Raw genomic sequence first — 15,077 nt, 5'->3', positions numbered from 1 at the left:
ATCTCCCTTGGGATTATTTTATTTCTTGTCCTAGGCGGTTTCCTAGGAACCCTGGCACAGAGCACAGGCTCCTGTGTTACAAAGCACTGCAGCCCAGCAAGGCAGACCCCACTTCTGAGCTTACAACTGAAGCATAAGAGACATCAGGTCAAATACAGGCCGAGGGCAGAGGGACAAACACGCATTGGAGGGCAAATCCTCTGAGGAGCAGCTGAGGGAGCTGGGGGTGTTCAGCCTGGAGAAGAGGAGGCTGAGGGGAGACCTTCTCCCCACCTCCACTGACCTGACAGGAGGGTGCAGAGAGGTGGGTGATGGTCTCTTCAGCCAGGGGACAGGAGATGGGACAAGGGGCAATGGGCTCAAGCTGCCCCAGGGCAGGGGCAGAGCAGATGGGAGGGAAAAGTTCTTCCCTGGCAGAGTTGTCAGGGCCTGGCCCAGGCTGCCCAGGGAGGGGCTGAGTCCCCTTCCCTGGGTGTGTTTAACAGAGGGGAGATGAGGTGCTCAGGGATCTGGTTTAGCTTAGGATGGGAATGGTTGGACTTGATGATCTTAAAGGTCTTTTCCAGCCCTGTGATTCTGTGATTATTGTAGTTGCTTGTCAGTAGCACAAATGTTGGTAAGTTTTTCCATTAGTTCTGTATGCAAGATGAGTTGTAAAGACAGATGTGATGGAAAAAAGCAAGAGAGCTATCTCTGAGTGTGCTTCCCCCCAGGAAGGGAAAGCATTAAACATCTGTAAGTAGAAAAGTCAGGTGATGAGCACTGGTCTGTGGTGTGCATTTAGGCAGGAGCTTAATTCAGGAAGGAGTGAGAAGCGACAGGCAGAGCAGAAAAGCTATGAAGGGCACAGACAAGACAAGCAGGCAATGCCTGGTAGTGCAGGGAATGTTGGCGGCTGCAGAGGGAATCCAAGCAACAGGCAAGGAAAGCAACGCTGGCAGCAGCTCGCTGAGCTCGTAAGATGCTGTTATTTGTCAGTCAGAAAAAGGATGTGAGCTGATTTAGATACTGTGAAGTTCACAGGAATGACTCTGCCCTGTCTTGGCTTAAAGCTACGGTGCAGAACGACGTTGGGAAGAGCTGGGGGTAACTTGTGGCCAGGGGACACACAGCCAGCCTGGTGTAAGGGATGGAGAGTGGGGTAGTAGCATTTTCTTTGGGCAACCTGAGTAAAATGTAAAGAGTCCAAATTTTAAGGTCTTCTCAGAATCAAAGCGGGCCCATAAGATTACTAATCATTTTGAAAACTTGGGGGGACTGTGTGTGTGTTAACTGCATTCCAGAAGCAACTGCTCCAAATCAAAACTGGCTCTGCTGCTTAAGAGCTCGGATAGAGGAAGAGGGATACAAACATGAGAAAGCCAATTGAAGCAGAGATATAAGGGGAAAGGAGGAATAACATGATACTGAGATTACCTTCGTACTGTTTTTATGCTCATCCTGACAACCATTTTGGATAGCTCCTTCCTCTACGCTGACATCGCAGTGGGGAGCAAGGGTGGTACTACATGAAGGGCAAGGCTGCAATGAGACAAAGAAATTTTAGCCAGGAACGTTCTGGTGTCCTCGTAGCATTATGCAATTTATAATTCAGTCCACTTGTATACTTGCAGCATGGCTAAAAGATAAACAAAGCTACAGATTGGGAAGCAGGGAGCAGAATTTGACTGGAACAGAATGCACTGTTTCAAAAATAAATCACAGATTTTCTGTTTACTGAAGCTAAATCGAATCCAGGAATGCTTTAAGAGTGTGAGATCACAGATACACTGTAATCGCTGCACGCTGGGGAAAGGCCTCCCCAAGAAGAACAGAATACTCTTCAGTGAGAGAGAAGTGCAATTTTTTTTTGCTTAAAAACGGTCTGTAAAAGGATCTGAATGGCATTATGAGCAAAGACTTAGCACAAAACACAGCACCATTTAAAACACACAAGGCTCAAAACACCACAACGCATTCGGATCACCACAGAGAAATGGAAAGCAGCAAATCTGAAACTAATAAAGGGAAAAACTTTCTCATGTAACATTCGACAGCAGCAGCGTGGAGCTTCAGTGACTGCACACCAATGAAGCCAAACACCCAGCAAATGTCACAGGAAACAAGGGAAGCAGAACCAAGAGCTGCAATAGTTTCAGGGAAGCAACCTAAAATGTAACACTTCAGCTTTTAAAACAATCTGAGCCCTTGGGCTTTTCTTAACTGGAATTAGGCACCTCTCTGTATCTTCCAGGTCCTCGGTGCTTTTCTCCAGCCCCAGCCACACACAGGCAGGATGCTGCAGCACAGGGAGCCCGTGTCTGATTCCTATGGCTCTGGAGATGGTTTCCTGTTACCCAGCTTGCAAAAAGGCTACTCACAGCTATGGAGACACCAGTACTGGACCCAGCAAGTACATACTAACTGGCAGTACGTGATCCACTAAACATCTTGATAAATTTTCCAAGCAGCAACTGGAGCCATTTGTCCCAAACTCAGCATCCCACATCCATTTATCTGCTCAGTCTGGACTCATTCAACCTCTCTAGTCAATCATACTCCTGGCCCAAACCCACAGCACCTTCTGCCTTCAAATTCACCCTGTATTTCAGAGACCAGCGTGTGAGTCTTTGCAGAGCTGCCTGTCCACCCGAGCCCCTCTCTGGGAACACCGAATCACCGCCTGTTTCCCCACCTGGCAAGTCATGTCCAGCTCTGAACCTGCACAGTCTGAACCAACACCAGCAGGTCTGGAGCAGCCACACACCCAGAGCATTAGCTGCTTAGCAAAAATATACACCTCTAACATCAAAATTAAAGAAAAACCCCTCCCGTTTGATCCAGCTCGTAACCCAGCAAGACCACCTCAAATGTTCAGCTACTGGGGTTCAATCAGAAGACAAAAAGCCTCAGGGAAGGAGCCCGACCTTTTGTGAAAAGGCAGAAGTCCACCTGGCTTACCCCATGTGCTCAAGTCATAGAATCCCAAACTGGTCTGGGTTGGAAGGGACCCCAGGGATCACAGAGCTCCAACCCCCTGCCACAGGCAGGGCCACCAACCTCCAGGCCTGGAGCTACACAAGGTTGCCCAGGGCCACATCCAACCTGGCCTTGAACACCCCCAGGGACGGGGCACCCACCCCCTCTCTGGGCAGCTTGTTCCAGCCCCTCACCACACTCTCTGGAAAAAACTTCCCCCTAATACCTAATTTAAACCTTCTTTCCTTTAGCTTTAATCCATTCCCCATTATCTACCCTTTTTAAAAGTTGATTCCCCTCCTGTTTCTCTGCTCCCTTCAGGGACTGGAAGGCTGCAATGAGGTCCCCCATTAACTTCACTCCCTGTTGCAGCCACTCAGTGCACACGCTGGATGTGGCTGTGGCCTCAGCCCCATGAATAATACACCAATGTGCTTTCTGCAGACACCAAGACAAGCAGAAGGACTTTCTGTGTTCATACCAAGAGGGGATTAAAACGTTTCTACAACAGCTCAATTCCCAGTCAAGTCAGGGATTTTATAAAACACAACAGGGAAAATAAACTGAGACCAAAACCGGCTCAGCAAGTTCCAGTGTTTTCATTCAAAAAGTCAGTTCCTACTGAAGATTTACTTGTTTTTAGCCTCTGTCCTCACCAGTTTAATTATGTACAAACATTTTATTGATACTGATACACTGAAGGAGAGAAGAAACCAATTCCTTTCAGGGATCAATTGCTGTTGCACTCTGCTTCCTGGCTTTCCCTGACATATCATCCCTGCTGGAACATCTGTTCAAGCCCCAAATGTCAAAGTCATCCTTTGCATCCAACATGGCCCCTTTCAAACAGCAACACTCCAACTCGCCTGTCATTTCGCCCCTCCTACTTGGTCTCTCTTGCAGAGCTGGAGTCATCTCCTCCTACACTGACACTGTTTACAGCTTTGTATTTAAAACAGTTGGTGTGTAAGTCATGATTCTTTTGCAAATTATTATCTCCAGACCCTACCAGCAAGCTGTGGGCTTGAAGAAAAAAAACACACCAGCAAAAAACCCCCAAACCTGTAAAAAAGAAACCCACTCCTTTGCAAAAATTGTGCATGATCTGTGAATAAATTGCTCAGCTGTTCTTCGTGGGGATTTTTAAAGACAGAAATATATTGGACTGGAGCATTTCTCCTATGGGGATAGGCTGAAAGAACTGGGGCTGTTCAGCCTTGAGAAACGAAGACTGAGAGAAGATCTGATCAATGGTTATCAATATCTGAAGTGTGGGACACAGAGGCAAATGGTCAGCCTCTTCTCAGTGTCTGTGGGGACAGGACAAGGGGCAATGGCTGCAAGTTGGAGCACAGGGAGTTCCACACCAACATGGGGAAGAACTTTTCCCCAGAGAGGGTGAGGGAGCCCTGGGACAGGCTGCCCAGAGGGTGTGGAGTCTCCATCTCTGGAGAGATTCCAGCCCCATCCGGACACTGACCTGTGCGACCTGTCTCAGGGACCTTGCTTTGGCAGAGGGTCGGACTTGATGGGCTCTGGAGTGCCCTTCCAACCCCTATGATTCTGTGTATCTGTGATATTTATTTATTTAACACTGTAAGACCTACCCTAGCATGGCCAGGAAAAGAACCATTCCCTGAGACCTCACCCCAGTAACAGACTAACCCAGCAGAGAGGCTGGTGTACCTGGTGTACCCTGACACTTGAAAGTGCTGTGGGGTCTGGAAGAGCTGAACCTAGCCATGCTGTGAGAACCAAGCACACCTGGCTCTCCTATGCTGCAACTACTTAAAAACGTGCCCTGTAAGTGCTCAGCATCCTCAGAATTTCATCATCACTGCACTACACGTGTTCTGACACAGTTTGAGGCTTGTGTTATCAGAGCGTGGGGAAAGCTGACTTTGGGGTCATTCAAAACCCACTCATAGAATCGTAGAATCATAGAATGGTCTGGGTTGGAAGGGACCCCAAGGATCATAGAGCTCCACCTCCCCTGCCACAGGCAGGGCCACCAACCTCCAGGCCTGGAGCTACACAAGGTTGCCCAGGGCCCCATCCCACCTGGCCTTGAACACCTCCAGGGACGGGGAATCCACTACCTCTCTGGGCAGCCTGTTCCAGCCCCTCACCACTCTTTCTGTAAAAAAACTTCCCCCTAATATCTAACCTAAACCTTCCCTCCTTTAGCTTTAGTCCATTCCCCCTTGTCCTGCCATTATCTGCTCTTTTAAAAAGTTGAATCCCCTCCTGCCTATAAGCTCCCTTCAGGGACTGGAAGGCTGCAATGAGGTCCCCCCACAGCCTTCCTTTCTCCAGGCTGAACAAGCCCAGTTCCCTCAGCCTCTCTTTGTAGGGGAGCTGCTCCAGCCGTCTAATCATCCTTGTGGCTCCTCTGACCCCTCTCCAACAGTTCCACATCCTTCTTGTATTGGGAGCCCCAGCTCTGGACACAGGACTCCAGCTGGGGCCTCACGAGGGCAGAGTAGAGAGGGACATCCGTGTACCTTGGGCAAGACAGGCACAGTATTTTCTGAGTTGTGAGGCTGCTTAGGAAACCACTGGCCAAACCTGCAGCATTCACAGGGATGAACAAACAACCCAGGTAAGCGTGAGCTCGAGGCAGCAGCTTTAGCACAGCAGCACACAGGGTATCAAGACTGAAACCAAACTGGCACTTGTCCTAGATGCTTTTTCTGAAGCAGCTTCTTTTAGGTCCCCCTTCACTTGGATAGCCATGTTTGCACTTCTGCACTGTGCATCAGTCAGCATGTAAACAGCAATTAACAAGATGATCCCAGGGCAGAAAACTGTGGAGCAGGCAGCAATCAGCCCCTGGTGGGCCAGCAGCATGTCTCCACATTGCACGCTGGTTGTTCAGGAACGGGGGTGCACCTATACCTCCCCTGCTGCAGAGTCACCACATGAGTTAGAAAACACACCCCATAGCTGAGACTGAGCAACAGATTTAATTCTGGACTGGGCTCATTTGAACAAGAAGTACCAGAAGTTAAAGTGTAACACATTTTATCAAGTCCCATCTGTGCCCAGGTCAGTCCTGCACTTTGCTGCAGCTTCATCACCCTCCAGTTACAGCTTGCTCTGCTGCCTGACACTAACAAGGCATGCTCTCTTTCCCTCAGGACAGCACCCTTAGATTTACTGCTTTGCTTCATCCACCCTCTCTCCCTTCTGCTCCAGCAACAGGCAGCTCAGCAATACTGCTCCACTTGGTAAGTTCCTCTTCCTTTACTACCTGATGTAAAGGAGTTTCTATTCCTGACAGTCACATCCCTACCTCTGCAGGGCCACGTGCTGGACAGAATGGACAGGCCTATCTATACAGACACCCACCAACTGCTCTGAGATGTGTTTTCCAACCTTATTTGCTACTACCTTCATCGACAGACAAGAGAGAGATGGAAACTGGTGCCCAAGGAATACCAAATATATTCTTTCTTAGAGGGGAGAAGGAATAGAAAAGCATCACCAGCAGCTTTGACACAGTCAGACAACACAGTGCATTGTCTGGGGACGGATGGAGCTGTCCACAGCTACCTTCTGTAGTCACACAGTCCTGGCTGGCTCCCTAAGCAGCTCCCTCTGCTTTGGAGCCTACCTTTAGGCCAGCCTTCTGCTGCTCTCACTTGCAATGCAGTGGGTTTACTTCAACCCTTAAACCTGGGCATAGTGCTCTCCTAATCCAGACAGCAAACACACGGAGAGCAAAAGCAGAGTAGCATGAAAGTCACCTCCCCTTCAAGTCTGTCAGCTACATCTCAACCCTGTGTGAAGAGATCCTCTCAGGACTGAGCACGCTGAGCGCAGGGGACAGGGACCTACAGATACCACCCCTGGTTGTGACACTCATGCCCAGCTCGGGCAAGCCAGGACAAGGAACTCTCAGCACAAATTAAAATAGAGGATAGACATCTGTTGTTTGGGAAATCTGTTCTGAGCTGGAAGATGGAGAGTAACAGCAAAGCTTAGAAGCAATACACATTGTTTCACAGATTTCCTTGTCAAGAGATCTTTTGAGAGGTGTGAACATAACAAAATGTCATCCTCTCCCTAAGCTGAAGCTGTGCAAATCCTTGCCCTCAGTTCTAGATATAGGTTTCTAGAGCAAGCAGATAAAACACAATCTCACAGCGTACCAGGGCATTCTTCTCTCACCACACAAACAATTCTGTCATCTTTTTGTGGCAGTGTGTGTTCTATGAAAAGGTTCACAGGTACCTGACCTGCCCAGCACAGGAAGAGCAGCAGCAGCAAAAGCAGAAAGTTACACAAGTTATGGCAGCTGCTTAAAGCATATTAGTTATTCTCCAACATTATTAAAAAAAAAAAAGCAAACAGTGTTTGAAACTATGTTTAAGAAGCATTCACTTTACTCTGGGGACTCCCAGCAACTGGCAAAGCATCTTATTTTGTCAGTGTTTTGGAGCCTCAAGCTACGTGTATATACACACACGTATACCCAAGTATCCAGAGTGGTGGCTAAACAAACCCATGAGGTTCCCCACCCACCCAGCTCTGGGCAGTTGGTGTGGTTTGGGATCTATTGTGTCAGAAATAAGAACTCACCTTGGGTTTCTCTACATGTTTGAGAGTTTTTGCCAAGTCACTGGCACTCTCAGCTGGGGATGCTCCCTGGATCCTGGCTCCATCCCCGGACTCCAAGCCAGGAAGCAACGCTTGCGAACAGCTGCAGTGGGGCTCCTTCACCTTCTGACCAGAGATCAGATAGGTCTTCAAACCTACAGAAAAAAAAAGGGAAAGGAACAGTCAGAACTGCAGAAAGACAAAAAACTAAGACTCATTTTGAGTTTCTCCAGTAAGAAGTACAGCAAACATCAAAGCAGCATCAAGGCTTGGGAATCCAGCACACAAAAACCAAAGACAGTGGCTGGGAACAAGCATGAGGAAGGTAAAGATTCTCCAGTAAAGTGATGGCAATGAGGCTTGCCCAACATCTGCTGCCCCAGACACCAGGGGCTACTCTAATCACAACAACCAGGAATGATGTGCATGTACTTTTATTCCACTTTCACTCACAGAATCATCAGGTTGGATCATCAAGTCCAACCATTTCCATCCTAAACTAAACCAGATCCCTGAGCACCTCATCTCCCCTCTGTTAAACACACCCAGGGAAGGTGACTCAGACCCTCCCTGGGCAGCCTGGGCCAGGCCCTGACAACTCTGCCAGGGAAGAACTTTTCCCTCCCATCTGCTCTGACCCCACCCTGGGGCAGCTTGAGCCCATTGCCCCTTGTCCCATCTCCTGTCCCCTGGCTGAAGAGACCATCGCCCACCACTCTACAACCTCCCTTCAGGTTGAAACATCTGAAAAATACAGTTAAGACCTTATTTGCTTCCAAGCTGTCCTTTGAGCTCTCACATTAATTAACTCTTTAGCCCTGGACAGGAGTTGAGCCTGTGGGATCTGTGTTAGTAGCCTACTTGTGAACCACCCACGTGTTTCCTTTCCCCCAGCTCATGCTCTGTCAGAGAGACAGCGTGAGGATCGCTGAACGCTGGAGCACGCCGAGGGAGGGACCAGTGTTCAAGCACTAGAAATTCAGATGGGCTTTCAGAGTTAGTGCAGACTTCACATTTTTAAAGAACAAAATCAATCTCTCTCTCTCTCTCTCTCTCTCTCACGTACGCCCACACACGCTCCCTGCAACTGTTGTATGAATTGAAGCATAATTGGAAAGCAGATCCAATATTAAAGGCCAGGCTGGTAAATACCATGCTGTATCAAGCTGAGCTGGATCAAAAACCTGTTCAAAAAATAAAAGAGCTGAATTTCGTTTAGAATAGGGCTCATTTTACTTCCTTAAAACTTCATGTTACGATGTTCTGGGTTATTTCTAGGCACAAAGAGTAAGAAGGAGCTACTAATCACACTGCTTTCTGAATCCCAGGGAGTTAATTTTATTGCCACTGTGTGGGAAACCTCCCACTCTGCAAGGAAGAGCACAGATATGCTCCAAAAAGCGTGGAGGTCAGCAGCTCGCAGACCTGGAAAGCACTCGGTGTTTTGTGATACCAGAGACCACTGTCCCCGGTGATTCTGCATCCGACCTCTTGCTCCTGGGGTGGCTGCTGGGTTTGTGTTCAGGTCAGTTGTGCCTCCCCCACTTCCCTTTTCCTGGTACTTCTCACCCCATCAGGGCCTGGTGCATGATGGTCACAGCCATCAGCCACAGTCAATCACCTCCATCCATAGGATGAAAGCTGGAAAAAGTGATGGCAAGTTGCAGCCCCAAGAGGACAGGCTTCTGTTCCTTATGATAAAGTCATTCTCTCATAACCTTCTTTACAGGCAGAAATCATACTCTAAACCTCCTCTTTTTTTGTCTGTAATGTGTAGCACCATCCACTGTAACCTTTCCAATACAAACAAGCCATGCTAACAGCAAAATGTGTAGTTTCTCCATCTATTCCACCAGCCACCAAAGCTCCTGAACACCTGGACCCCAACACAGAAGCCCTGGATCAACCATTTCAACCCCAGGCTCCAAAGCTGCTGGGAAAGCTGTGGTGTTCTCACAGCCCCTCTAAGCTCCCAAGCACTCATTCCCCTATTTGAGATGTTCAACTCCAGCCAATCTTTGTGTTTGTATGGTTTGTAGCAGGGCAGGGGTTTATTTGGCTGTACCACTTAATAAAATCCCGAGCTGCTGCTGGCTTCCAGATGTAGAACTGTCTCTTTAAAACCTCTATTGATGGGGGTTGTCATTTAAGGAATTCACCACAATCAGCTTATAATTGTATGTTTACTGGGGTGAAAGCTGGAGCATTAAGCTTACTGCTCCTATTTTTAAAAGCTCATTATTTTACCACTCATTATTCCTGTATTTTTTTCCTAAACAAACATATTTCCTTCAGGTTTTGTATTTCTGAAAAGGCACTTTTCACATCTTACTGCTCTACACAGCACAATTACTTTGTCAATCTGTTGAATACAGTAAAATTATCTCCAGCTTGAACTCCACACCATAGGAAAAAAGGAAAAGGCAGCAGCACCCGGGTAACTGAAAGCAAAACCCACCCCTCATCCTTCCCACCTGGGGCAAACCCATGTCCTCCACTGCCATGTTTTGCATCAATGGCCACTCACACTCGCTGCGTGCTGCTGAAGTTGGCTGAAATAGCTGGTCAATGGCACCAAAAGGCAGAAAAATCACTTTATGGGCTCCATCAGAAGAGGAGTGGCCAGCAGGGACAGGGAGGTGATTGTCCCTCTCTACTCTGCCCTCCTGAGGCCCCATCTGGAGTCCTGTGTCCAGAGCTGGGGCCCCCAATACAAGAAGGATGTGGAACTGTTGGAGAGGGTTCAGAGGAGCCACAAGGATGATTAGAGGGCTGGAGCAGCTCCCCTACAAAGAGAGGCTGAGGGAGCTGGGCTGGTTCAGCCTGGAGAAGAGAAGGCTGTGGGGGGACCTCATTGCAGCCTTCCAGTCCCTGAAGGGAGCTTATAAGCAGGAGGGGATTCAACTTTTTAAAAGAGCAGATAATGGCAGGACAAGGGGGAATGGACTAAAGCTAAAGGAGGGAAGGTTTAGATTAGATATTAGGGGGAAGTTTTTTACAGAAAGAGTGGTGAGGGGCTGGAACAGGCTGCCCAGAGAGGTAGTGGATTCCCCGTCCCTGGGGGTGTTCAAGGCCAGGTTGGCTGGGGCCCTGGGCAACCTTGTGTAGCTCCAGGCCTGGAGGTTGGTGTCCCTGCCTGTGGCAGGGGGTTGGTGCTCTGTGATCCCTGGGGTCCCTTCCAACCCAGACCAGCCTGGGATTCTATGATTCTATGACCTCCTTGGGTCCCCCAGGCCTGCTATGTCCACTGGGCAAGGTAATGGAAATGGGACAAAGAAAAGCTGGTGTATTGCAGAATCATGGCAAGCGGTTAGTGAGGGGTAAGCAGGGCTACACCTAGTGCTGAATGCCAGGGCAGGGTCTCAGGAAGAGGAAAGGTTATTTTTGGGAAGTTTTGGGAAATTAGGAGGTGTACAAGTCTTTCCTCTTCACAGGGATTCACTGATAGCACCTACCTAATTCTTTGTTTGTTATTAATTCCTTCTTACAAGATGAAAACTCAATTTGCTGTAGTATTCCTTGCAATTCTGTGACACTTTGCAAAGCAACTCCCACGTGCAGCCTGACATATTGCAGTATAAAAGGAGGGTCATTAATTCAAAAGAACAGTATCAGTGTCACGGAAATGTACCACATGAGAACAATATTCTTCCTCCTTCTACTTCTCCAGTGCATTAGTATGATCAACGCTCCATCATTTTCCTTCCCAACAGTGTAGGGAGTGAAAAACATTCACATCACCACGCAACACAGTTAAATCGATTAGGTATTCAATGAATAAGCCAACAGTAGAGGAGCTGCTGTTTTAAGTGAAAACCAGTAAACACGGTGCAATTTTGGGTGTGTGTTGCTGCGCAACGATGCAACTCAAGACATGGCAGTGAAGGAAGTGCTAGATGCTCACAATGCTGTCTACAAAGGCAGAGCTCATCCTTCCTTTCCCTCCTGCCGTTCTCAATCTCATAGTCGCTCCCTTCCCTCCAGTCTATTCCAGATAAATGCTGAAAAATAAAAGAATGTTAAGCCAGCTGATAGCAAATCTGTATGCTGGCAGGCTTCATCCTGCCCCCACTGCTGCTTGTGCTCAGAAGCAAAGAGAGGGAACAGGCGACAACCACCCACCCCAGCACACCACAGTACCTCACGCAGGGCTTTCTGGCCTGGGGAGAAGAATTAGCTACAGCGTTTATCTTTGAGAAACACAAGCCATTGCCTTCACTTGCTTCAAGTCCTGAAAACCTGTGAGTGTTATCAAGGCAACAGCTCCTGCATACTCAGACCAAACTCTGGGTTGTTCAAGCTGGGCGTTGGGAACAGCAGGACAGTGTTTTTAAAGTGTGTTTGGGACAGGCAAGACCTCCACTGAACACCAGTGGCTTGTTGTCCTACCACCACTGAATGTCAGAAGCACTAGGGAGTTTCTGCACTCCTTTCTTCAGTCAGCTTTGCTTTTGAACTTAGAAAAACAGAAAACCATCCCAAGCAGTAAAAAAAAAAAACCCAAAACAAACCAAAAAAACCCCTCTTAATACCAACAGAAAACTCACGTGCGCACACTCACACACATTAATTTCTGTATGCACAAAAATAAACAGAAGTATAAATAAGGCTGAGTATAAACATCCCAGGCTGCAACCTGGTTTTGGCAGCGTGAGAAAACCCAGTCCCTGCAGAGCTGTAATGTGGGACAGACTGGGGTTCGTGCAGTTCAGTCCAGGGCTCCCTGCCCGGGTTATACCCACACAGGCCAGGCCAGAGCGGCTCTGCCCTCCTTGACCGTAGCCATACTTGTGGATGAAAGTGCTCTTGGGGAACTGGTGGGAAGTCACTTGCTGGGAAAGAATGGGGACGGGGAGAGAAAAGATGTTCTGGTCCTTACAGAGAGAGTGGTGAGGGGCTGAAAGGGGCTGCCCAGAGAGGGGGTGGGTGCCCCGTCCCTGGGGGTGTTCAAGGCCAGGTTGGATGGGGCCCTGGGCAACCTTGTGTAGCTCCAGGCCTGGAGGTTGGTGTCCCTGCCTGTGGCAGGGGGTTGGAACTCTGTGATCCTTGGGGTCCCTTCCAACCCAGACCAGTCTGTGATTCTATGATTCAAGTCCTTAATTAAGTCACTGATTTCCTTTCCTTCAGTTCATTTATCCTTATTACTCCAGGACAGAAGTCGCTGCCATGCCAGTCTAATCTCATCTGTACGTAAGCAGAAGGCCTCCCTCTGTGCATGTTTTGAAGACGGGATGTCTTCTACAGGGATCTCAAGAGATGGGGGATTAACAGCAAAGTGAAAAGCAATTCCTTGGCAAAGTAAGATTCAAGTTTCAATTTTTGATGCTCCACCTGCACGGGATTGAAAATTGTTAGCTCTCTATTGACAGCAAACAGGAAAATGAGTTTCCCTCTGGCAAACTGCGTGTGTCATACTTCTCACATCTCCCTCTAATGAACTTCAAATGCTGCTGAAACCCTTCTCAGCACTGATTCTAAGAGACACCAACAACGATGGCAGTGTTTCAGTCATGCTCTTAGCAGCTCAATTAGTAAGAGTATAAACCCACTCTGATTATACATTCCTGTTCCTCCCTCGATGATTCCATTTACCCTTTCAGTTGCAGCATGGGGAAATGGCATTCACTGGAGAGGTGTCCTTCCTTTTCAGAGCAACTGCTCCTGGAACACAGCCTCTTGTTCTGCACGCTGGGAACACTCCTCCTATCTCAGTAATAAGATCTAAATTATACTAATTACACCCCTTTTACCAAATAACTTTATATTAAGAGTTTTCCTTTGTTATTTATCTTTCCATCATTTCCCTTAGCGTTGACCCACTTTAATCATTTAATCTCATTTCTTCCCAAATAAGTATAAATTCACAAAACTACCTGAGCTCTGTTTCCACAACCCCCCAGTTCTGCCACATCTTACCTGGCAGAATTAGGAACTGCATGATAACTGTTTCATCACCTGAACCACGGTGCCCGTCAGTCCCTCCCACGTGACAGCAAGAATTCCTTTCCAGCTAGAAAAATCATTGTAATCACCTGTAGCATCCTGCCCTGATGAACAATGTTAGCTATTTCAATAATTTAATCTCTCATTTATGTAACTCCAGTACAAGGAACAGGCAGGGGTATAGCAAAGTCCTAAAAAACCTCTGCAGTTCAGGACTGTAGCTCCTTCCTGTCTGTCTGTATGGAAACTCCCCTTCAGGTTACACTTCTCTGCACTCATTCAGCTCTTGCTTTCTCATTTTAGAAACACAAGACAAAAATTCTCCACGGCTTTTAAAGACCTTTGCCCTTTGCTAAAATCTGGGGAGTGAAAAATACAGGTTTTCAGACACTGTCATTCCAGGGAAAGGAAACAGAGCCTTAGTCAGGTTTCATCATCTGCTGTTCTACAACTTCATTAGCCTCTGACTCGCTCTGTAAAATAAACGATTACCTGCAGTTCCTGGAATATAATGCAACAGGCAAATAAAAGTAGGAAGAGGGACCAGAAACAGATTTACTACTTCCACACACAGCTGCTCTTTGGCATCTCTCTGCTAACTTTCCCGTGTTGGTTTTTTCCCTTCTCAAAGCTGAAATCATTTTGCAGGTACAAACCCAGTGGAACATTTGTCCAAGAAAACAGAGCACACCATCCTTCCAGGAGCTATAGAAACCTTTGGGTCCAAGTTGTTGCTGAGACTAAAAATGCCTTTGTCCAGCAAATACACTTCCTTAAAACACAACAGGTGCCAAGTCTGTATTGACAGGGACTATCTTCTCACATGAAAACCTCTTGGTCTCCTGCAGTGCAGCCCTCTCATCAACTGGGCTGGGAACCAGTACTGCACACACCAGAAAAAGCTTCTGACCCAGCATAAGGGCAGCTGCCGAGAGCCCACTGGGGCTGCAGAGCACCCCCACGGGTGCTGCTGATGCGCACGGGTGCTCGAAGGATTGTCAGTCCACACTGCACAACCAGAACCCACAATGCTGCTCAAAACACAGAAATATTAGAAACCAAAGGACTAGAATTTTTCACTTTACTTTTACTTGAGAGCAAACGTGAAAGTGGGTGAATAGGGAGTTTAAATTCAGTGGTACCCAGTAACGAAGTGGCACGTGGTGCCAAGAGCTGGGCAACTTTAAACATAAATAAGGGTCGTTACTGCTGTCACTTTTTCCCTATTTTGCAATCTTAATTTGCCAAAAGGTTGTTACCCTTGTATAAGTACAATGGGTTTTTCTCCCTGAAGCTTCTAATCATTTCATAGTTAAAGTACTGGTATTCAGAAATAGAGGGAGAAGCAAAAGCTCAGCAGAATATCCTTACCTAACAACAGCACCTGGCAGACACAAACTGAATAGAATCATAAAATCACAGGGGTTGGAAGGGACCCCCAGAGCCCATGGGGTCCAACCCCCTGCCAAAGCAGCTCCCCAGCTCATATTGCACAGGGCGGCATCCAGACAGGGCTGGAATCTCTCCAGAGATGGAGACTCCACACCCCCTGGGCAGCCTGTCCCAGGGCTCCC

The 15,077-nt window shown here is 47.8% G+C and overlaps 1 protein-coding gene across 1 annotated transcript in view; it reads right to left on the bottom strand.

The window, feature by feature from the left end:
• Positions 1 to 15,077, bottom strand: part of ADCY9 (adenylate cyclase 9) — a 92,899-nt gene that overhangs the window by 36,877 nt on the left and 40,945 nt on the right. The window contains exons 2-3 of the mRNA XM_084270971.1: positions 7,543 to 7,715; positions 1,417 to 1,521 (exon numbers count right to left, since the gene is read on the bottom strand). Coding sequence (XP_084127097.1) covers positions 1,417 to 1,521; positions 7,543 to 7,715 — 278 coding nt within the window. The remainder of the gene's footprint in view (positions 1 to 1,416; positions 1,522 to 7,542; positions 7,716 to 15,077) is intronic.

This window comes from Gallinula chloropus, assembly GCF_964237585.1.
Source record: "Gallinula chloropus genome assembly, chromosome: 15".
Taxonomy (NCBI): Eukaryota; Metazoa; Chordata; class Aves; order Gruiformes; family Rallidae; genus Gallinula; species Gallinula chloropus.
The sequence above is the reverse complement of the archived record's forward strand: the minus strand, read 5'-3'. Positions and strand labels throughout refer to the sequence as shown.